The sequence below is a fragment of the Hemitrygon akajei genome, unplaced genomic scaffold (assembly GCF_048418815.1).
Source record: "Hemitrygon akajei unplaced genomic scaffold, sHemAka1.3 Scf000119, whole genome shotgun sequence".
Lineage (NCBI taxonomy): Eukaryota > Metazoa > Chordata > Chondrichthyes > Myliobatiformes > Dasyatidae > Hemitrygon > Hemitrygon akajei.
The window spans coordinates 1,384,074-1,406,806 of NW_027332005.1; the positions used below are offsets into that span (position 1 = coordinate 1,384,074).

Here is a 22,733-nt window from a genome sequence, read left to right on the forward strand (position 1 = left end):
AGTCTCAGAATCGTAGAGTGGCACAGGCCGCACTGGGATCTGTGCAGATAGTTTCATTCAGTGGAATGACACTGACCCCGATTGACTGCGCTGTCCTGTCTCATGTCATTGGACTCTGTGATACAATAAAACACCTTGACCTGGAGAACTGCGACATTCAGTGTGAAGGAATCCAGCGGCTGGGACCCGGGCTGGACAAGTGCCTGGAACTGGGGTAACTTGATTATTCTCTCACTCTGAACTGTGAAACTGTTCCATTATGTTGTTTCAATGTAAAGGATTTTGGGTAAAACTGTAGCATATCAGATTGTAAAGAATTGTAGCAAATGCCCAGGGGATCTGTCAGTAATTTCCCAAGGACACGAAGGTTCTGTGTTTCCTTGTGAAGATATGTTGGAGACTTCATCAGTTCAGTGAACAACGGTCATTGGTTTAATGGTAGTAAGTCACAGGAATGGCCGTGTTTCTCGCTGCCTGTGACACGTCCATTGAGAATGTTCCTTCTCACTGTTACTGACACCCAGAACGACATTGACTGCAGCAGGTGGGTCAGAGATTCGCTCCCATTTCCCGGCGAAGTTACGAGACTGTCAGTGGAGTGTCGCGGTGAGAGGGAGGGAAATACCATTGTGAGATTGTTCTCCACTGCCATTCCCCGTGTGTGACTTACCTCACTGCCAGATACCCAGACAACAGGGGCTCATCTCCTCTGGGTCTCTATTCAGACCCAATGCTCCCGTGCAATATAGATCTGCATTCCTTTGTCATGAAAGATTATCGTTTACCCTCGGATTCCTCTTGTGTGATCTCTCTTCCCCATCCCCCATCCTCCAGTGGAGTCTCTCTTCCCCATCCCCCTTCCTCCTGTGGGATCACTCTTCCCATCGCCATTCCTCCTGAGGGCTCTATTCCGCATTCACCTTCCTCCTGTGGGATCCCTCTTCCCCATCCCCATTCCTCCCGTGGTTACTCTCTTACCCATCCCCCTTCCTGCAGTGGGATCTCTCTTCCCCACCCCTTCCTCCCGTGGTTACTGTCTTCTCCATACCCCTTCCTGCAGTGGGATCTCTCTTCTCCATCACCTTTCCTCCTGTGGGATGTTTCCTCCCCATCCCCATTTTCCTGTTGGAACTGTCTTCCACATTCGCCTCCCTCCAGTGGGAACTCTCTTCCACACCCCCTTCCTCCATTGGGATCACACATCCACATCACCTTTCCTCCTGTCCTCCTGTTGGATCTGTCTTGCCTATACCCTGCCTCCTGTAAGATCTCTCTTCCCCATTTCTCTTCCTCCTGTTGGATCTCTCTTTCGCATCTCCCATTCTCCTGTGGGTTCCCTGGTACCCAACTCCCTGCCTCCCGTGGGATCCCTCTTCACCATCACCCCTCCTCCATTGGGAACTTACTTTCCTATTCCACTTCGTCGTATGGGAACTACTTTCCTGTTCCCCCCTTCCTCCTGTGTGTTCTCTCTTCCCCATCCCCCTTCCTCCTGTGGGATCCCTCTTCCCCATCCCCCTTTTCCTGTGTGATCTCTCTTCTCCAGCCCTTTCTCCCGTGGGAAATCTCTTCTCCACACATTTCCCCCGTGGGACCTCTCTTCCCCATCCCCCTTCCTCCTGGGAATCTCTTCCTTAACCTCCTTCCTCAGGTGTGGTATCTTACACCAGCTCCATTCGACACTTTCTCATTCACAAATCTTCCTCAATGTCTGACTTTCTTCCACTCTCTGACCCTAGCTCTCCCGTCCCACTCACGTCAGGGACAGTTTTCTAACCATCGGGGAATGGGACCGAATATTTTGAGTTTACAGGGTCACATCGACAGACTAAATTATTGACATTTGGTGAATACGCTGGAGCTGATCAGTGAGGGACATTGACAGTGATGGAAACTCTCAGCAGTGATATACTGAAGGGTTTAATTTTTCCTGAGATATCCGAGTGAGATAAATTCCCTGAGACACACGATTTGAATCACTTTGTTCATTATTTTGTCTGTGTTTAGACTTGGCCGGAATAAACTGGGAGATTTAGGAGTGAAACTGCTGTCTGAGGCTCTGAGGATCCCGGAGTGTAAAATACAGAAACTGGAGTAAGTACCAGACTGTGGGAGATTGTGTTTACAGTCACTGGGTGTCTGACACTGAACATTAATCTGATCAGTAATTGTGTTCCTGATAAAGACTGGGGATTTGTACCGTCTCCTGTCTCTCTGTGTCCTTCACCCTCACTCTCGCTCATCTCCAGGCTGTGGAGTGTCGGTCTCACAGATTCTGGTGCCGAGGATCTCGTCTCCGCTCTTAGTACAAATCAATCACTGACGGTGCTGGACCTGGAATTAAACTCGCTCACAGACCGATCTGTTCCCACTCTCCGCCGCCTCATACTGACCCACCCAAATCTGGAGTGTATCTGGTGAGTGTTTGTGTTAATGTTCAGTGTGGTAATACATCAGTGGATCTGCGGGTTTTCTGGTGATATTTGTCTGTGAGTGTTGTTGAAACCTTAACCCCGGTCCCCTGTTACTGAAACTTTTGTGTAATCTGTTCATTTCATCTTTATTCTCCCATCTGTTTCAGGCTGGCGAGGAATCAATTCAGTCGGACCGGGGAGAAGGAACTGAGATCTCTTCAGGAAACCAAACCCAGACTGGCAGTGACCGTGTGAACATCTGATGTGTGAACATCCCCCTTCGCGGGATGGGGTCATTTTTGTCCGATTCCCACCCTCGCCTTTAACTTACGTCCTTACCTTTAATTGCCTCGCGCCAGGTTTAATTCCCAACCGTTCTAACAGAACTGGCTTCAGCACCGTGCTCTGTGACGTTTGCAATGTTCCTGAGGTGACGGATTTCCGCCTGTTGTCCCGCGGCGCAGCTTCCGCCGGATATGCGGGTTCGAGACTCCACCACGTGAGACCCCGCGGACTTACACAGACAGGAAGAGCCCGAGTGTCGGGGCTCAGTCTGTGTCACCACTGTCGGGAGAGAATCCTTTTGCTCACCTTGCTGAATGTGGTCCATTCTTCAGTCTGGCTAATATAACGTTGTTAAATGAATGAATTATTTTTTTTCGGTCAGTACAAACATAAGAAAAAGCATCAATTTCAACGATGATTTTATAAGACATTAAATAATAAAAAAAACAACAAAAACATAGATATTCTTCAAAACAGACCGAAAGGCTGTAGTCTGAAGCTACAGCTTATTACCCCCTCACTTACAAAATAACATATTTGGCTTCAATCATCACATTACTCCGATTCATTTTAATTCATGTATTTTATATTTGTTCATTAAGTTTTTTTTTCAAACTTAAATTCACCCCTCTGACTGAATGAGTTTTTCATTTGTTCTTATTCTTTGTTTTTGAAATATACAGGTTCCTCTTAAACCAAGTTGACGTTCTCTCATTAACCTTTGGATAATTTGTGGTAACTGTCCATTTTTTACTTTACATATAATTTGTATTATTTTAAAATCTACGAAATCTCTGAACTTTAAAGTGTTTAGTTGAATAAATAGTGAATTAGTTGGCTCATAATAACATGTCTTATTTATAATTCGTATGGCTTTCTTTTGGAGTAGAAACATTCAGTTCGTATTTGCAGTAAATCATGCATGGGACTATAAGTGAACAAAGATTCCTGATTTAAGTAATCTTGCGCTTTGTACAATATTGCAATAGATTTAGTCATTTTTGCCTTGACACTACTCTATTTATTATCTATTACTGTGTTGCCCTTAAGGCATTCGTTTAGTTTATTACATTTTCGCTTTAATAATTAGTTTATAATCGTTTTCTAGTTAAAGTTACGGTTGTTGAAAGTAAATTCATTAGCTGTAAGGTATCGCGGCCTGCGATGACATCACACCCGGTTTCGCCGCGTCTTGTGGGAAAATACCGGTTTGGAGAAACGGGAAGGAGGGGGCTTGTGTGTGCAGGATCAGCGCGAGAACAGTTTCATTCTACGCACTAAGAAACGTCATAGAAACAACGCCGTAAGTTCATAAGATAATCGATATGTTGAAGTAAAAATGTTAACGCTGATTCTGTTATAAGTAATGACGGTTGATAAAGTTTATGTTCTTTGTTATTTAAAGAGTTGCGGATAGTTTGTGTTGATGTATTTAAAGCCAGTTGATGGCGTAAGTAGATTCTGACTGTATGTTGTGCTTTAATGTAATATAGTTTCTTGTATTTTTACTTTTACAAGTACTTATGATGTAAATGCGATGCCAAGAAGGAAACAAATACTGTATATATTTTGTATTGTTTTATCAACAGTTTACACCATACGTTAATGTGGAAGAGTGAACAGTAAACGGTTAATCTTACTGGGATCGCGCCTCATTGACTCCGCTTTATACTTAGTGTTTAGATCAGAGTTTTTATACCTGTGCGAGAATATATTGTAGTCATATAAATAGTTGGTGAGGCTGCACAGACTATTATGTATAGTTGTGTTCACACTACTATAGGAAAGATATTATCAATCTAGAGACGGTGCAGAACAGATTGCTGAAGATGCTGCCTGGACTAGAGGGGCGAGTCATAGGAAGAGGTTCGCCAAACTGGATCATTCCAGAGGAGAATGGAGGTGACATTGTAGGAGTTTATAAAATCAAAAGGGAGTTTAGATAATGTGGTTGGTTGTGGTATTTTTCCCAGGGTTTATGATTCAAGATTGTTTAAAATCATTCCAGTACACAGGTGTATAGGAGAACGAAATAATTGTTACTCTGGGTCCAAAGCAGGACAGGAAAAAGGAAACAAAATGATAGAGACCACAATAATAAAAAAAAACACGGTATATACAGTATGATTATTTAAAAAAAAGCATTGATTGTATGTCAATTAAATGATGTTAGGCACAGGAGAGTCTGGACATTTGAGACTGACATTTATTCTATGTCCATAAAGTGACGTTAGGCACAGGAGTGTCTGGACATAAGTTGATTGATAGGGAATGTTAAATTAGTGGTGAGGGTGTGGAGGGGTGGGCTGGTGAGTGTGGAGGTGTTGATCAGGTTTATTGTTTAGGGGAATAGCTGTTCTGAGGCTGATTGTCCTGGTGTGGATGTTATGTAGCCTCGTCCCTGATGGGCTGATGTGAGTGGGACAAACAATCCCTGACCAGGGTGTGTGGGACCCTTGATGATGGCACTTTTCCAGCAGCTTTATGGTGGGTAGGCCTTACTCGGGTGTTTGGATTTGCAATCGCTTGTGAACAGAGTGTAGAGCAATGGTCTCAGCACAAGGCTGAGGGTCACACAGGTTGACAATGATGGGAAGGGAGGACCAGTTGTGCACCCTGACTGTCTGTCGTCTATTGGTTAGGAAGTCCACCACCCAGTTGCACAGTTTAGACAGAGGCGTGGGAATTTGTTCACCAAGGTTTGTGGGAAAACAGTGTTGAATGCCGAAATGAAATCCAGAAACAACATTTGGACCTAATTGTCTCTTTGTTAGGCATGTCAGGCCAAGGGAAATGACAGATGCAATGTCATCTGCCACTTAGCGATTCAGTCGGTAAGCATATTGGTGAGTGCCCAGTGAGCGAGGATTGGAGTTTTTGATCCGTGCTGTTATCAGCCGTCAAAGCACTTAATGCTGATTGGCGACAGCACCACTGGGCAGTAGTCGCGTTGTTCTAAATGTGTAGAGTTCTTTGGTGCAGGGATGATGGTGGATGTTTTAAAGCACGTGGGAACAGCAGCCTGGATGAGTGAAGTGCTGACGATGGCTATGAAGACATCAATGTGCATATGTACACTCTTTCTGCAACCTCAGCCTGGATGCTTTCTGGCCAGAGTCCTCATTACCTTTGCTGTTACAGACAATGGATGCTCAGCTCTGCAGGGACTAGCTTTCCTGGCTGGCTTGTGTTGCAGCTATATAGGACCCTGGTCTGAACCCACTTGGAGTACTGTGCTCAGTTCTACTCAACTCACTACAGGACGGATGTGGAAACCATAGAAAGGGTGCAGAGGAGATTTACAAGGATGTTGCCTGGATTGGGGAGAATGCCTTATGAGAATAGGTTGAGTGAACTCGGCCTTTTCTCCTTGGAGTGACGGAGGATGAGAGGTGACCTGATAGATGTGTACAAGTTGATCGTGTGGATAGTCAGAGGCTTTTTCCCAGGGCTGTAATTGTTGCCACAGGATGACACAGGGTGAAGGTGCTGGGGAGCAGGTACAGAGGAGATGTCAGGGGTTAGTTTTTTTTTACTCAGAGAGTGGTGAGTGTGTGGAATGGGCTGCCGAAAACAGTGGTGGAGGCGGATACGATAGGGTCTTTTAAGAGGCTTTTAGATAGTTACATGGAGCTTAGTAAAGTAGAGGGCTATAGGTAAGCCTAGTAACTTCTAAGATAGGGAAATGTTCGGCACAACTTTGTGGTCCGAAGGGCCTGTATTGCGCTGCAGGTTTTCTGTTTTCTATGTTAATGTTATGCTGAACCAGCTAAGAAATAAATCAACCCCCCCCCCCCCAAAATCTAATCCATCTTGTTTGCACAATGTCCATATCCTCTCAATCTTCCTCACACGCATGTGCCTATCTAAACGTGTCTTCAAAGACTCCGATGTATTGGCTTCCACCACCATAACAGACAGCTCATTCCAAGCATTCATCACTCCCTCCCTGAGTAAAACAACTTACCCTCACATTCCCTTTGCAACCACCCCCTCACACCTTCATTACATGTCCTCTGGTATTAGAAATTTCTAACCAGCGAAAAGATGCTCCCTGACTACTCTGTCAAAGTCATTCATAATCTTACAAACCTCGAACAGATTTCCCCGCAGTCTCCGCCGCTCAAAGTAAAACAAGACAGGATTTCCAGTAAAAGCTGGGTAATATTTGAATCCATTCTTACTAAAGGTTAAGAAACCGAATTGTTAATTCTGTTCCTGTCCCATGGCAACATTTTAATCCTCCTGCGAATGGAGCAGTGCATCGGCGCTCGTTTTGTGATAGGCTTGAACTGTGCGCAGCTGTCCTGGCTGTGGAAATCGCGGATCTTATCCAGGACGAGCTAGTCTTAGAGCTGGACGATATCAAGTTCTACACAGATAGCAAAGTAGTGCTTGGTTATATTTACAACGAATCAAAACATTTCTACGTGTACGTTCATAATAGAGTTCAACGTATCCGCCTGTCATCAAAGCCTGAACAATGGTATTATGTACGTACAGAGGATAACCCTACAGACCATGCATCGAGATCCTTACCTGCATCCCGTCTGGCTCAGACATCCTGGTTCACCGGACCCCCCTTTCTGTATCAGCCACCAACAGAAAAAAACTCAAATGAGCGAGACATTTGAGCTGATCGAACCCGAAAGAGACTCGAAAATTCAGCAGCAAATACAAACAAGAGTCACCGATCTTGAAGAATCAATACGTACTAATGAGCGCTTTCAGCGGTTCTCCACTTTGAATTCTTTCGTGAGAGGACTTGCGTTCCTCATTCACATGGCCAGAATCACTGCCACGTTCCCTGGTAGGGATGGACATGTCAGCAAGGTTGAGTTGAAAACTTCTGACCAAGGTGATGTGAGAACTTACCAAAGGCCAGTTGCAGAAGTCGTTCTACTTCTCCCTAAGGACTGATTTAGAGACTGAAGTTTTGTATTCTCTTTATTGTGACCTTACGAAGGTCAGGCGTGTGTTGCCTTTAAGGCGTTCATTTAGTTTATTATATTTTCGCTTTAGAAATTTGTTTGTAATTATTTTTTAGTTAAAGTTAAGATTGTTGAAAGTAAATTCGTAGTCTGTGATATATCGCGGCATGCGATGACGTCACACCCGGTTTCGCTGCGTCTTGTTGGAAAATACCGGTTTGGAGAAACGGGAAGGAGGGGGCTTGTGTGTGCAGGATTAGCGCGAGAACAGTTTCATTCTACGCACTAGAAACATCATAGAAGCAACGCCGTAAGTTTATAAGATAATTGATATGTTGAAGTAAAAATTTTAACGCTGATTCTGTTAAAAGTAATGACGGTTGATAAAGCTTATGTTCTTTGTTATTTAAAGAGTTGCGGATAGTTTGTGTTGATGTATTTAAAGCCAGTTGATGGCGTAAGTAGATTCTGACTGTATGTTGTACTTTCATGTAATATAGTTGCTTGTATTTTTACTTTTACAAGCATTTATGATGTAAATGCGATGCCAAGAAGGAAACAAATACTGTATATATTATGTATTGTTTTACCAACAGTTTACACCATACGTTAATGTGGAAGAGTGAACAGTAAACGGTTAATCTTACTGGGATCGCGCCTCATTGACTCCGTATTATACTTGCTGTTTAGTTCAGAGTTTTTACACCTGTGCGAGAACACTACAATTACCACTCCTAAAAAATTTGTTTCCGATAGCTTATCGTTTTCAACATCATTTATTCTTAGTTTACTATATGAATTTGGTGCACAGTTTCCAAATATTATGACAAATACCTCGGCAGACACCTTGAATCTGCAGCGATCTCGGCCCCGGCCCTGAAGTGTGATTACATAATAATCGATGCAGAGTGACAGTGAGAAACGGGACTGGTTATTCATATTGTCACTTGTTGTCGCCAGTCAGTTAATTGTGTGTGACTGTGAGTGAGTCGGGAGCAGCTTATTTATTCCCGCACGTCAGCAGCTCACACATTGTTTAATTTACATTTGTCATAATGTAATCAATAAACCGCTGTAACTTCCTGTCTTGGTGTCGGACTGCAGTTTTATTTGAGGTTTCTGCTGTCCCCCGCACCTTGTGCACGACAACAGTGGGTCGGAGCTCCTCACACTGACACAGTAGCGTTTCAGCTCCAGGCTGAGGGAGGCCGGACTCGCAGAGTCTGGGTGTCCAGGATCTCATCTCTACCCAGCCCCCTTCCTGCCTAACTGCCCCCCCCTCCTGCCCCCGGAGACGGTTAAAATAGACTACAACATCAGACGTGATTCCACCAAGGTCAGGAGTACGAGACGGATGGGGGATGGAATACCGGCGTTAAGTACGTGGTGAAGATCCCTCCATACCATCCCAACACACACACCCGGGGTCAGACACGGGGTTATTCTGCCCCCACACCGTCCCATCACACACTCCCAGGGTCAGATACCGAGAGAATCTCCTTCCACACAATCCCATTTCACAATTTTGGAGTCAGACACAGAGTGAATCTCCCTCCAGACCATCCCCTCACGGACTCCAGGGGCCAGGCACAGAATGAAGCTCACTCTGCGCAGTCCAGTCACGCCCTCTCGTGCCCAGACACGGAGAAAAGGTATCTGTAGAGTGAGATATATCAGCTAAATTCCTGAGTTGAAACGAATTAGAGAGGACACTCTCCGTTTGAAGCTGTAGCACAAGGAACCCCACAACCTCTCCCCCCACCACACACACACACACACACACACACACACACACACACACACACACACACACACACACACACACACACACACACACACACACACACACTCACACACACGAGATGAATCTCTGTCGAGGAGGTCAGAGAGACGAGGAGAGAAGTAGTGGAACGATGGGGAGGGATGCAGGGTGGACGGTTCGGCGAGGGTGTGAGGGCGCACACACGGCCAGGGGAATACGGATGGATATCAGAACCCTAGTGGTCATCTGATTTCTGGGATTGTGAAGTCGCCGAGGGTGAAATCGAATATGAGGATAATTTTGCAAAAACGGGACTTCACCTCTTCCCATCTTCTCCCGCCGTGGGCACTCGTAAGAGGGCGCTGTTCTTTCGAGTCATCTCACACGGGCCGCGCTTCCAATCAAACTCGCCCGAACTCCCAATGGACCCCACCTCTTCTCGTTCCCTCTCATCTTTCGCACTCCCAATGGAACCCAGCGCTTCCCATTCACTCCCACCGTCCGCACTCTCAATAGACCCCTTCCCTTCCCATTCGCTCCTACCGCCCAGGCATTCCAACTGGACCCCTTTCCTTCCCTTTCACTCTCATCGCCAGACCTCCCAATGGACTCCACCCATTCCCGTTCACTCCCAATGGGACCCAGCACTTCCCATTCACTCCCACCATCTGCATCTCAATGGGTCCCCTTCTAGTTCATTTCCAACGGGAATGGGATCTGGGAAGTTGGCGGGAACGCCTGAATTCTGTATTTGACAGAACACAGAGTGCGGTTTACGAAATTTGACGATAAGTCCAACGGGTTTATTAGCTAACAAGGAAAGGTCGGGTCTCTGTATCGACACCAGGAATATTACAGCAGATGTTTCCTGGTGTCTGTATCCTCCTCTCTCTACGACATTTTGAGAGATAACGCACAGAGTCCGGAGATGAGGATGTCGGATGGGTGTCTATTGTTTGCGATATATTTATTATTAGTGATAAACAGTCTGCGCAATCAAGTGGAGGGTGGTCGAGAGTGTCTGTCCTGCGAGGGGCTCCTGATTGAAAATGGTGAATAGGGAGGGAACGACAGAAGGATTTAGAATGGTCACTAGAGAGGGAGTGAAAGGTTGACTGAAAATTGTCTGCAGGGAGAAAGTGATGGGCTGAGTGACAATGAACGCCATGGAGGGGGCGATGGGCGGAATTAAGATGGCCGAGGTCACCTTGTTCCTCAGGGAAGGGGTGACACACTGACAACAGATTGGGAGTGACCGGCAGAGTTAAAATGACCGACAGGGTGGGGATGACACACTTATTGTAAATTATAACGGGGAGGGGGTTTATGTTCCGATTAAAAATAGGATTCTGGATTTAAGCCAGAATACAAAATTATCACCAGGTAGGAAGCGACGCGCGCATTGAAAAATGTCACCGGGGGTGGGGGGAGGGATGCACCGATATAAAAGAGACTCCAGGAAGGGAGTAACACACTGACAACTCAGAGGGAGTGGCTGCCCGATCTGAAATAGTCCCTGAATCCTTTGTTACAATGGCCGACAGGGAGAGAGTGATGGACAGACAACAGAGAGGAAGAGACGCAACGGGTAAAATGGCCGAAATGGAGACAGTGGCACATTCAGAAGAGGGAGGGGGTAATGGGTCGATATAAAATGATCTATTGCACTGACAAAAATAGGCAGCTGATTCGCTTAATCTGTCTGACGGGGCAGTTTCCGATTGTGATACCTTGTTTAGAGTGAGCGCCAGGAAGGGAGGAGGTGAGACACCGATTGAAAACGGACGTCAGCTTCGTTAATTCTGTTGAGGAAAAGGGAGAGATGTGGTGACTGAAGGAGACCCCGTTCGGCCGGGTTGAAACGGGACCAAGGAGGGAGCGATGTGGTGACTGAAGGAGACACCGCTCGGCCGGGTTGAAACGGGTCCAAGGAGGGAGAGATGTGGTGACTGAAGGAGACCCCGCTCGGCCGGGTTGAAACGGGTCCAAGGAGGGAGAGATGTGGTGAGTAAAGGAGACCCCGCTCGGCCGGGTTGAAATGGGACCAAGGAGGGAGAGATGTGGTGACTGAAGGAGACCTAGTTCGGCCGGGTTGAAACGGGACCAAGGAGGGAGAGATGTGGTGACTGAAGGAGACCCCGTTCGGCCGGGTTGAAACGGGACCAAGGGAGGGAGAGATGTGGTGACTGAAGGAGGCACCGCTCGGCCGGGTTGAAACAGGACCAAGGAGGGAGAGATGTGGTGACTGAAGGAGACCCCGTTCGGCCGGGTTGAAACGGGACCAAGGAGGGAGAGATGTGGTGACTGAAGGAGACACCGTTCGGCAGGGTTGAAACGGGACCAAGGAGGGAGAGATGTGGTGACTGAAGGAGACCCCGTTCGGCCGGGTTGAAACGGGACCAAGAGAGGGAGAGATGTGGTGACTGAAGGAGACCCCGTTCGGCCGGGTTGAAACGGGACCAAGGAGGGAGAGATGTGGTGACTGAAGGAGACCCCGTTCGGCCGGGTTGAAACGGGACCAAGGGAGGGAGAGATGTGGTGACTGAAGGAGACCCCGTTCGGCTGGGTTGAAACGGGACCAAGGAGGGAGAGATGTGGTGACTGAAGGAGACCCCGCTCGGCCGGGTTGAAACGGGACCAAGGAGGGAGAGATGTGGTGACTGAAGGAGACCCCGTTCGGCCGGGTGGAAACGGGACCAAGGAGGGAGAGATGTGGTGACTGAAGGAGACCCCGCTCGGCCGGGTTGAAACGGGACCAAGGAGGGAGAGATGTGGTGACTGAAGGAGACCCCGCTCGGCCGGGTTGAAACGGGACCAAGGAGGGAGAGATGTGGTGACTGAAGGAGACCCCGTTCGGCCGGGTTGAAACGGGACCAAGGAGGGAGAGATGTGGTGACTGAAGGAGACCCCGTTCGGCAGGGTTGAAACGGGACCAAGGAGGGAGAGATGTGGTGACTGAAGTAGACCCCGTTCGGCCGGGTTGAAACGGGACCAAGAGAGGGAGAGATGTGGTGACTGAAGGAGACCCCGTTCGGCCGGGTTGAAACGGGACCAAGGAGGGAGAGATGTGGTGACTGAAGGAGACCCCGTTCGGCCGGGTTGAAACGGGACCAAGGGAGGGAGAGATGTGGTGACTGAAGGAGACTCCGTTCGGCCGGGTTGAAACGGGACCAAGGAGTTAGAGATGTGGTGACTGAAGGAGACCCCGTTCGGCCGGGTTGAAACGGGACCAAGGAGGGAGAGATGTGGTGACTGAAGGAGACTCCGTTCGGCCGGGTTGAAACAGGACCAAGGAGTTAGAGATGTGGTGACTGAAGGAGACCCCGTTCGGCCGGGTTGAAACGGGACCAAGGAGGGAGAGATGTGGTGACTGAAGGAGACTCCGTTCGGCCGGGTTGAAACGGGACCAAGGAGTTAGAGATGTGGTGACTGAAGGAGACTCTGTCCGGCCTGGTTGAAACGGGACCAAGGAGGGAGGGATGTGGTGACTGAAGGAGACCCCGTTCGGCCGGGTTGAAACGGGACCAAGGAGGGAGAGATGTGGTGACTGAAGGAGACCCCGTTCGGCCGGGTTGAAACGGGACCAAGGACGGAGAGATGTGGTGACTGAAGGAGACCCCGTTCGGCCGGGTTGAAACGGGACCAAGGAGGGAGAGATGTGGTGACTGAAGGAGACCCCGTTCGGCCGGGTGGAAACGGGACCAAGGAGGGAGAGATGTGGTGACTGAAGGAGACCCCGCTCGGCCGGGTTGAAACGGGACCAAGGAGGGAGAGATGTGGTGACTGAAGGAGACCCCGCTCGGCCGGGTTGAAACGGGACCAAGGAGGGAGAGATGTGGTGACTGAAGGAGACCCCGTTCGGCCGGGTGGAAACGGGACCAAGGAGGGAGAGATGTGGTGACTGAAGGAGACCCCGCTCGGCCGGGTTGAAACGGGACCAAGGAGGGAGAGATGTGGTGACTGAAGGAGACCCCGCTCGGCCGGGTTGAAACGGGACCAAGGAGGGAGAGATGTGGTGACTGAAGGAGACCCCGTTCGGCCGGGTTGAAACGGGACCAAGGAGGGAGAGATGTGGTGACTGAAGGAGACCCTGTCCGGCCGGGTTGAAACGGGACCAAGGAGGGAGAGATGTGGTGACTGAAGGAGACCCCGTTCGGCCGGGTTGAAACGGGACCAAGGAGGGAGAGATGTGGTGACTGAAGGAGTCCCCGCTCGGCCGGGTTGAAACGGGACCAAGGAGGGAGAGATGTGGTGACTGAAGGAGACCCCGTTCGGCCGGGTTGAAACGGGACCAAGGAGGGAGAGATGTGGTGACTGAAGGAGACCCCGTTCGGCCGGGTTGAAACGGGACCAAAGAGGGAGCGATGTGGTGACTGAAGGAGACCCCGTTCGGCCGGGTGGAAACGGGACCAAGGAGGGAGAGATGTGGTGACTGAAGGAGACCCCGTTCGGCCGGGTGGAAACGGGACCAAGGAGGGAGAGATGTGGTGACTGAAGGAGACCCCGCTCGGCCGGGTTGAAACGGGACCAAGGAGGGAGAGATGTGGTGACTGAAGGAGACCCCGCTCGGCCGGGTTGAAACGGGACAAAGGAGGGAGAGATGTGGTGACTGAAGGAGACCCCGTTCGGCCGGGTTGAAACGGGACCAAGGAGGGAGAGATGTGGTGACTGAAGGAGACCCCGCTCGGCCGGGTTGAAACGGGACCAAGGAGGGAGAGATGTGGTGACTGAAGGAGACCCCGTTCGGCCGGGTTGAAATGGGACCAAGGAGGGAGAGATGTGGTGACTGAAGGAGACCCCGTTCGGCCGGGTTGAAACGGGACCAAGGAGGGAAAGATGTGGTGACTGAAGGAGACCCCGCTCGGCCGGGTTGAAACGGGACCAAGGAGGGAGAGATGTGGTGACTGAAGGAGACCCCGTTCGGCCGGGTTGAAACGGGACCAAGGAGGGAGAGATGTGGTGACTGAAGGAGACCCCGTTCGGCCGGGTTGAAACGGGACCAACGAGGGAGAGATGTGGTGACTGAAGGAGACCTCGCTCGGCCGGGTTGAAACGGGACCAAGGAGGGAGAGATGTGGTGACTGAAGGAGACCCCGTTCGGCCGGGTTGAAACGGGACCAAGGAGGGAGAGATGTGGTGACTGAAGGAGACCCCGTTCGGCCGGGTTGAAACGGGACCAAGTAGGGAGAGATGTGGTGACTGAAGGAGACCCCGTTCGGCCGGGTTGAAACGGGACCAAGGAGGGAGAGATGTGGTGAATGAAGGAGACCCCGCTCGGCCGGGTTGAAACGGGTCCAAGGAGGGAGAGGTGTGGTGATTGAAGGAGACCCCGTTCGGCCGGGTTGAAACGGGACCAAGGAGGGAGAGATGTGGTGACTGAAGGAGACCCCGTTCGGCCGGGTTGAAACGGGACCAAGGAGGGAGAGATGTGGTGACTGAAGGAGACCCCGTTCGGACGGGTTGAAACGGGACAAAGGAGGGAGAGATGTGGTGACTGAAGGAGACCCCGTTCGGCCGGGTTGAAACGGGACCAAGGAGGGAGAGATGTGGTGAATGAAGGAGACCCCGCTCGGCCGGGTTGAAACGGGACCAAGGAGGGAGAGATGTGGTGACTGAAGGAGACCCCGTTCGGCCGGGTGGAAACGGGACCAAGGAGGGAGAGATGTGGTGACTGAAGGAGACCCCGCTCGGCCGGGTTGAAACGGGACCAAGGAGGGAGAGATGTGGTGACTGAAGGAGACCCCGCTCGGCCGGGTTGAAACGGGACAAAGGAGGGAGAGATGTGGTGACTGAAGGAGACCCCGTTCGGCCGGGTTGAAACGGGACCAAGGAGGGAGAGATGTGGTGACTGAAGGAGACCCCGCTCGGCCGGGTTGAAACGGGACCAAGGAGGGAGAGATGTGGTGACTGAAGGAGACCCCGTTCGGCCGGGTTGAAATGGGACCAAGGAGGGAGAGATGTGGTGACTGAAGGAGACCCCGTTCGGCCGGGTTGAAACGGGACCAAGGAGGGAAAGATGTGGTGACTGAAGGAGACCCCGCTCGGCCGGGTTGAAACGGGACCAAGGAGGGAGAGATGTGGTGACTGAAGGAGACCCCGTTCGGCCGGGTTGAAACGGGACCAAGGAGGGAGAGATGTGGTGACTGAAGGAGACCCCGTTCGGCCGGGTTGAAACGGGACCAACGAGGGAGAGATGTGGTGACTGAAGGAGACCTCGCTCGGCCGGGTTGAAACGGGACCAAGGAGGGAGAGATGTGGTGACTGAAGGAGACCCCGTTCGGCCGGGTTGAAACGGGACCAAGGAGGGAGAGATGTGGTGACTGAAGGAGACCCCGTTCGGCCGGGTTGAAACGGGACCAAGTAGGGAGAGATGTGGTGACTGAAGGAGACCCCGTTCGGCCGGGTTGAAACGGGACCAAGGAGGGAGAGATGTGGTGAATGAAGGAGACCCCGCTCGGCCGGGTTGAAACGGGTCCAAGGAGGGAGAGGTGTGGTGATTGAAGGAGACCCCGTTCGGCCGGGTTGAAACGGGACCAAGGAGGGAGAGATGTGGTGACTGAAGGAGACCCCGTTCGGCCGGGTTGAAACGGGACCAAGGAGGGAGAGATGTGGTGACTGAAGGAGACCCCGTTCGGACGGGTTGAAACGGGACCAAGGAGGGAGAGATGTGGTGACTGAAGGAGACCCCGTTCGGCCGGGTTGAAACGGGACCAAGGAGGGAGAGATGTGGTGACTGAAGGAGACCCCGCTCGGCCGGGTTGAACCGTGACCAAGGAGGGAGAGATGTGGTGACTGAAGGAGACCCCGTTCGGCCGGGTTGAAACGGGACCAAGGACGGAGAGATGTGGTGACTGAAGGAGACCCCGTACGGCCGGGTTGAAACGGGACCAAGGACGGAGAGATGTGGTGACTGAAGGAGACGCCGTTCGGCCGGGTTGAAACGGGACCAAGCAGGGAGAGATGTGATGACTGAAGGAGACCCCGTTCGGCCGGGTTGAAACGGGACCAAGGACGGAGAGATGTGGTGACTGAAGGAGACCCCGTTCGGCCGGGTTGAAACGGGACCAAGGACGGAGAGATGTGGTGACTGAAGGAGAGCCCGTTCGGCCGGGTTGAAACGGGACCAAGGATGGAGAGATGTGATGACTGAAGGAGAACACGTTCGGCCGGGTTGAAACGGGACCAAGGAGGGAGAGATGTGGTGACTAAAGGAGACCCTGTCCGGCCGGGTTGAAACGGGACCAAGGGAGGGAGAGATGTGGTGACTGAAGGAGACCCCGATCGGCTGGGTTGAAACGGGACCAAGGAGGGAGAGATGTGGCGACTAAAGGAGACCCTGTCCGGCCGGGTTGAAACGGGACCAAGGAGGCAGAGATGTGGTGACTGAAGGAGACCCCGTTCGGCCGGGTTGAAACGGGACCAACGGAGGGAGAGATGTGGTGACTGAAGGAGACCCCGTTCGGCCGGGTTGAAACGGGACCAAGGAGGGAGAGATGTGGTGACTGAAGGAGACCCCGTTCGGCCGGGCTGAAACGGGACCAAGGAGGGAGAGATGTGGTGTCTGAAGGAGACCCCGTTCGGCCGGGTTGAAACGGGACCAAGGAGGGAGAGATGTGGTGACTGAAGGAGACCCCTTTCGGCCGGGTTGAAACCGGACCAAGGAGGGAGAGATGTGGTGACTGAAGGAGACCTCGCTCGGCCGGGTTGAAACGGGACCAATGAGGGAGAGATGTGGTGACTGAAGGAGACCCCGCTCGGCCGGGTTGAAACGGGACTAAGGAGAGAGAGATGTGGTGACTGAAGGAGACTCCGTTCGGCCGGGTTGAAACGGGACCAAGGAGTTAGAGATGTGGTGACTGAAGGAGACTCTGTCCGGCCTGGTTGAAACGGGACCAAGGAGGGAGAGATGTGGTGACTGAAGGAGACCCCGTTCGGCCGGGTTGAAACGGGACCAAGGAGGGAGAGATGTGGTGACTGAAGGAGACCCCGCTCGGCCGGGTTGAAACGGGACCAAGGAGGGAGAGATGTGGTGACTGAAGGAGACCCCGTTCGGCCGGGTTGAAACGGGACCAAGGAGGGAGAGATGTTATGACTGAAGGAGACCCCGTTCGGCCGGGTTGAAACGGGACCAAGGAGGGAGAGATGTGGTGACGGAAGGAGACCCCGCTCGGCCGGTTTGAAACGGGTCCAAGGAGGGAGAGGTGTGGTGATTGAAGGAGACCCCGCTCGGCCGGGTTGAACCGGGACCAAGGAGGGAGAGATGTGGTGACTGAAGGAGACCCCGTTCGGCCGGGTTGAAACGGGACCGAGGACGGAGAGATGTGGTGACTGAAGGAGACCCCGTTCGGCCGGGTTGAAACGGGACCAAGGACGGAGAGATGTGGTGACTGAAGGAGACGCCGTTCGGCCGGGTTGAAACGGGACCAAGCAGGGAGAGATGTGATGACTGAAGGAGACCCCGTTCGGCCGGGTTGAAACGGACCAAGGAGGGAGAGATGTGGTGACTGAAGGAGACCCCGTTCGGACGGGTTGAAACGGGACCAAGGAGGGAGAGATGTGGTGACTGAAGGAGACCCCGTTCGGCCGGGTTGAAACGGGACCAAGGAGGGAGAGATGTGGTGACTGAAGGAGACCCCGCTCGGCCGGGTTGAACCGGGACCAAGGAGGGAGAGATGTGGTGACTGAAGGAGACCCCGTTCGGCCGGGTTGAAACGGGACCGAGGACGGAGAGATGTGGTGACTGAAGGAGACCCCGTTCGGCCGGGTTGAAACGGGACCAAGGACGGAGAGATGTGGTGACTGAAGGAGACGCCGTTCGGCCGGGTTGAAACGGGACCAAGCAGGGAGAGATGTGATGACTGAAGGAGACCCCGTTCGGCCGGGTTGAAACGGGACCAAGGATGGAGAGATGTGATGACTGAAGGAGAACACGTTCGGCCGGGTTGAAACGGGACCAAGGAGGGAGAGATGTGGTGACTAAAGGAGACCCTGTCCGGCCGGGTTGAAACGGGACCAAGGAGGCAGAGATGTGGTGACTGAAGGAGACCCCGTTCGGCCGGGTTGAAACGGGACCAAGGAGGGAGTGATGTGGTGACTGAAGGAGACCCCGTTCGGCCGGGTTGAAACGGGACCAACGGAGGGAGAGATGTGGTGACTGAAGGAGACCCCGTTCGGCCGGGTTGAAACGGGACCAAGGAGGGAGAGATGTGGTGACTGAAGGAGACCCCGTTCGGCCGGGCTGAAACGGGACCAAGGAGGGAGAGATGTGGTGTCTGAAGGAGACCCCGTTCGGCCGGGTTGAAACGGGACCAAGGAGGGAGAGATGTGGTGACTGAAGGAGACCCCGTTCGGTCGGGTTGAAACCGGACCAAGGAGGGAGAGATGTGGTGACTGAAGGAGACCTCGCTCGGCTGGGTTGAAACGGGACCAATGAGGGAGAGATGTGGTGACTGAAGGAGACCCCGCTCGGCCGGGTTGAAACGGGACTAAGGAGAGAGAGATGTGGTGACTGAAGGAGACTCCGTTCGGCCGGGTTGAAACGGGACCAAGGAGTTAGAGATGTGGTGACTGAAGGAGACTCTGTCCGGCCTGGTTGAAACGGGACCAAGGAGGGAGAGATGTGGTGACTGAAGGAGACCCCGTTCGGCCGGGTTGAAACGGGACCAAGGAGGGAGAGATGTGGTGACTGAAGGAGACCCCGCTCGGCCGGGTTGAAACGGGACCAAGGAGGGAGAGATGTGGTGACTGAAGGAGACCCCGTTCGGCCGGGTTGAAACGGGACCAAGGAGGGAGAGATGTGGTGACTGAAGGAGACCCCGTTCGGCCGGGTTGAAACGGGACCGAGGACGGAGAGATGTGGTGACTGAAGGAGACCCCGTTCGGCCGGGTTGAAACGGGACCAAGGATGGAGAGATGTGGTGACTGAAGGAGACGCCGTTCGGCCGGGTTGAAACGGGACCAAGCAGGGAGAGATGTGGTGACTGAAGGAGACCCCGCTCGGCCGGGTTGAAACGGGACCAAGGAGGGAGAGATGTGGTGACTGAAGGAGACCCCGTTCGGCCGGGTTGAAACGGGACCCAGGAGGGAGAGATGTGGTGACTGAAGGAGACCCCGTTCGGCCGGGTTGAAACGGGACCGAGGACGGAGAGATGTGGTGACTGAAGGAGACCCCGTTCGGCCGGGTTGAAACGGGACCAAGGACGGAGAGATGTGGTGACTGAAGGAGACGCCGTTCGGCCGGGTTGAAACGGGACCAAGCAGGGAGAGATGTGATGACTGAAGGAGACCCCGTTCGGCCGGGTTGAAACGGGACCAAGGATGGAGAGATGTGATGACTGAAGGAGAACACGTTCGGCCGGGTTGAAACGGGACCAAGGAGGGAGAGATGTGGTGACTAAAGGAGACCCTGTCCGGCCGGGTTGAAACGGGACCAAGGGAGGGAGAGATGTGGTGACTGAAGGAGACCCCGATCGGCTGGGTTGAAACGGGACCAAGGAGGGAGAGATGTGGCGACTAAAGGAGACCCTGTCCGGCCGGGTTGAAACGGGACCAAGGAGGCAGAGATGTTGTGACTGAAGGAGACCCCGTTCGGCCGGGTTGAAACGGGACCAAGGAGGGAGAGATGTGGTGACTGAAGGAGACCCCGTTCGGCCGGGTTGAAACGGGACCAACGGAGGGAGAGATGTGGTGACTGAAGGAGACCCCGTTCGGCCGGGTTGAAACGGGACCAAGGAGGGAGAGATGTGGTGACTGAAGGAGACCCCGTTCGGCCGGGCTGAAACGGGACCAAGGAGGGAGAGATGTGGTGTCTGAAGGAGACCCCGTTCGGCCGGGTTGAAACGGGACCAAGGAGGGAGAGATGTGGTGACTGAAGGAGACCCCGTTCGGCCGGGTTGAAACCGGACCAATGGGGAGAGATGTGGTGACTGAAGGAGACCTCGCTCGGCCGGGTTGAAACGGGACCAAGGAGGGAGAGATGTGGTGACTGAAGGAGACCCCGCTCGGCCGGGTTGAAACGGGACCAAGGAGAGAGAGATGTGGTGACTGAAGGAGACTCCGTTCGGCCGGGTTGAAACGGGACCAAGGAGTTAGAGATGTGGTGACTGAAGGAGACTCTGTCCGGCCTGGTTGAAACGGGACCAAGGAGGGAGAGATGTGGTGACTGAAGGAGACCCCGTTCGGCCGGGTTGAAACGGGACCAAGGAGGGAGAGATGTGGTGACTGAAGGAGACCCCGCTCGGCCGGGTTGAAACGGGACCAAGGAGGGAGAGATGTGGTGACTGAAGTAGACCCCGTTCGGCCGGGTTGAAACGGGACCAAGGAGGGAGAGATGTGGTGACTGAAGGAGACCCCGTTCGGCCGGGTTGAAACGGGACCAAGGAGGGAGAGATGTGGTGACGGAAGGAGACCCCGCTCGGCCGGTTTGAAACGGGTCCAAGGAGGGAGAGGTGTGGTGATTGAAGGAGACCCCGTTCGGCCGGGTTGAAACGGGACCAAGGAGGGAGAGATGTGGTGACTGAAGGAGACCCCGTTCGGCCGGGTTGAAACGGGACCAAGGAGGGAGAGATGTGGTGACTGAAGGAGACCCCGTTCGGACGGGTTGAAACGGGACCAAGGAGGGAGAGATGTGGTGACTGAAGGAGACCCCGTTCGGCCGGGTTGAAACGGGACCAAGGAGGGAGAGATGTGGTGACTGAAGGAGACCCCGCTCGGCCGGGTTGAACCGGGACCAAGGAGGGAGAGATGTGGTGACTGAAGGAGACCCCGTTCGGCCGGGTTGAAACGGGACCAAGGACGGAGAGATGTGGTGACTGAAGGAGACCCCGTTCGGCCGGGTTGAAACGGGACCAAGGACGGAGAGATGTGGTGACTGAAGGAGACGCCGTTCGGCCGGGTTGAAACGGGACCAAGCAGGGAGAGATGTGATGACTGAAGGAGACCCCGTTCGGCCGGGTTGAAACGGGACCAAGGACGGAGAGATGTGGTGACTGATGGAGACCCCGTTCGGCCGGGTTGAAACGGGACCAAGGAGGGAGAGATGTGATGACTGAAGGAGACCCCGTTCGGCTGGGTTGAAACGGGACCAAGGAGGGAGAGATGTGGTGACTAAAGGAGACCCTGTCCGGCCGGGTTGAAACGGGACCAAGGAGAGAGAGATGTGGTGACTGAAGGAGACCCCGTTCGGCCGGGTTGAAACGGGACCAAGGAGGGAGAGATGTGGTGACTGAAGGAGACCCCGTTCGGCCGGATTGAAACGGGACCAAGGAGGCAGCGATGTAGTGACTGAAGGAGACCCCGTTCGGCCGGGTTGAAACGGGACCAAGGAGGGAGAGATGTGATGACTGAAGGAGACCCCGTTCGGCCGGGTTGAAACGGGACCAAGGAGGGAGAGATGTGGTGACTGAAGGAGACCCCGTTCGTCCGGGTTGAAACGGGACCAAGGACGGAGAGATGTGGTGACTGAAGGAGACCCCGTTCGGCCGGGTTGAAACGGGACCAAGGAGGGAGAGATGTGGTGACTGAAGGAGACCCCGTTCGGCCGGGTGGAAACGGGACCAAGGAGGGAGAGATGTGGTGACTGAAGGAGACCCCGCTCGGCCGGGTTGAAACGGGACCAAGGAGGGAGAGATGTGGTGACTGAAGGAGACCCCGCTCGGCCGGGTTGAAACGGGACCAAGGAGGGAGAGATGTGGTGACTGAAGGAGACCCCGCTCGGCCGGGTTGAAACGGGACCAAGGAGGGAGAGATGTGGTGACTGAAGGAGACCCCGTTCGGCCGGGTTCAAACGGCACCAAGTAGGGTGAGATGTGGTGACTGAAGGAGACCCCGTTCGACCGGATTGAAACGGGACCAAGGAGGGAGAGATGTGGTGACTGAAGGAGTCCCCGCTCGGCCGGGTTGAAACGGGACCAAGGAGGGAGAGATGTGGTGACTGAAGGAGACCCCGTTCGGCCGGGTTGAAACGGGACCAAGTAGGGAGCGATGTGGTGACTGAAGGAGACCCTGTCCGGCCGGGTTGAAACGGGACCAAGGAGGGAGAGATGTGGTGACTGAAGGAGACCCCGTTCGGCCGGGTGGAAACGGGACCAAGGAGGGAGAGATGTGGTGACTGAAGGAGACCCCGCTCGGCCGGGTTGAAACGGGACCAAGGAGGGAGAGATGTGGTGACTGAAGGAGACCCCGTTCCGCCGGGTTGAAACGGGACCAAGGAGGGAGAGATGTGGTGACTGAAGGAGACCCCGCTCGGCCGGGTTGAAACGGGACCAAGGAGGGAGAGATGTGGTGACTGAAGGAGACCCCGCTCGGCCGGGTTGAAACGGGACCAAGGAGGGAGAGATGTGG

General features: G+C 53.3%; 1 protein-coding gene across 4 annotated transcripts; it reads left to right on the top strand.

Annotated features, from left to right (window-relative positions):
- The first annotated feature begins 63 nt into the window (after positions 1-63).
- Positions 64-7,174, top strand: LOC140723569 (NACHT, LRR and PYD domains-containing protein 12-like). 4 transcript variants are annotated; one of them, XR_012097928.1, is made up of 5 exons: positions 64-214; positions 2,008-2,094; positions 2,250-2,417; positions 2,582-4,002; positions 7,147-7,174. XR_012097928.1 is itself a non-coding variant. In XM_073038141.1 (4 exons), exons 1-4 carry the CDS (start codon positions 66-68, stop codon positions 2,667-2,669), a joined length of 492 nt encoding a protein of 163 aa, XP_072894242.1. In that variant the 5' UTR covers positions 64-65; the 3' UTR covers positions 2,670-4,289. The 4 variants fall into 4 exon arrangements, 1 of the variants encoding a protein (XP_072894242.1); XR_012097927.1 differs by lacking the exon at positions 7,147-7,174 and adding an exon at positions 4,289-4,337; XR_012097926.1 differs by lacking the exon at positions 7,147-7,174 and having other exon boundaries at positions 2,582-3,434; positions 3,808-4,289.
- Positions 7,175-22,733: the final 15,559 nt, after the last annotated feature.

Coding starts and splice junctions, on each gene's coding strand:
- LOC140723569 (XM_073038141.1), top strand. CDS start 66: ATGACACTGACCCCGATTGACTGCGCTGTCCTGTCTCATGTCATTGGA. Junction 2,095..2,249: donor TGTAAAATACAGAAACTGGA/GTAAGTACCAGA, acceptor GCTCATCTCCAG/GCTGTGGAGTGTCGGTCTCA. Junction 2,418..2,581: donor CCAAATCTGGAGTGTATCTG/GTGAGTGTTTGT, acceptor CATCTGTTTCAG/GCTGGCGAGGAATCAATTCA.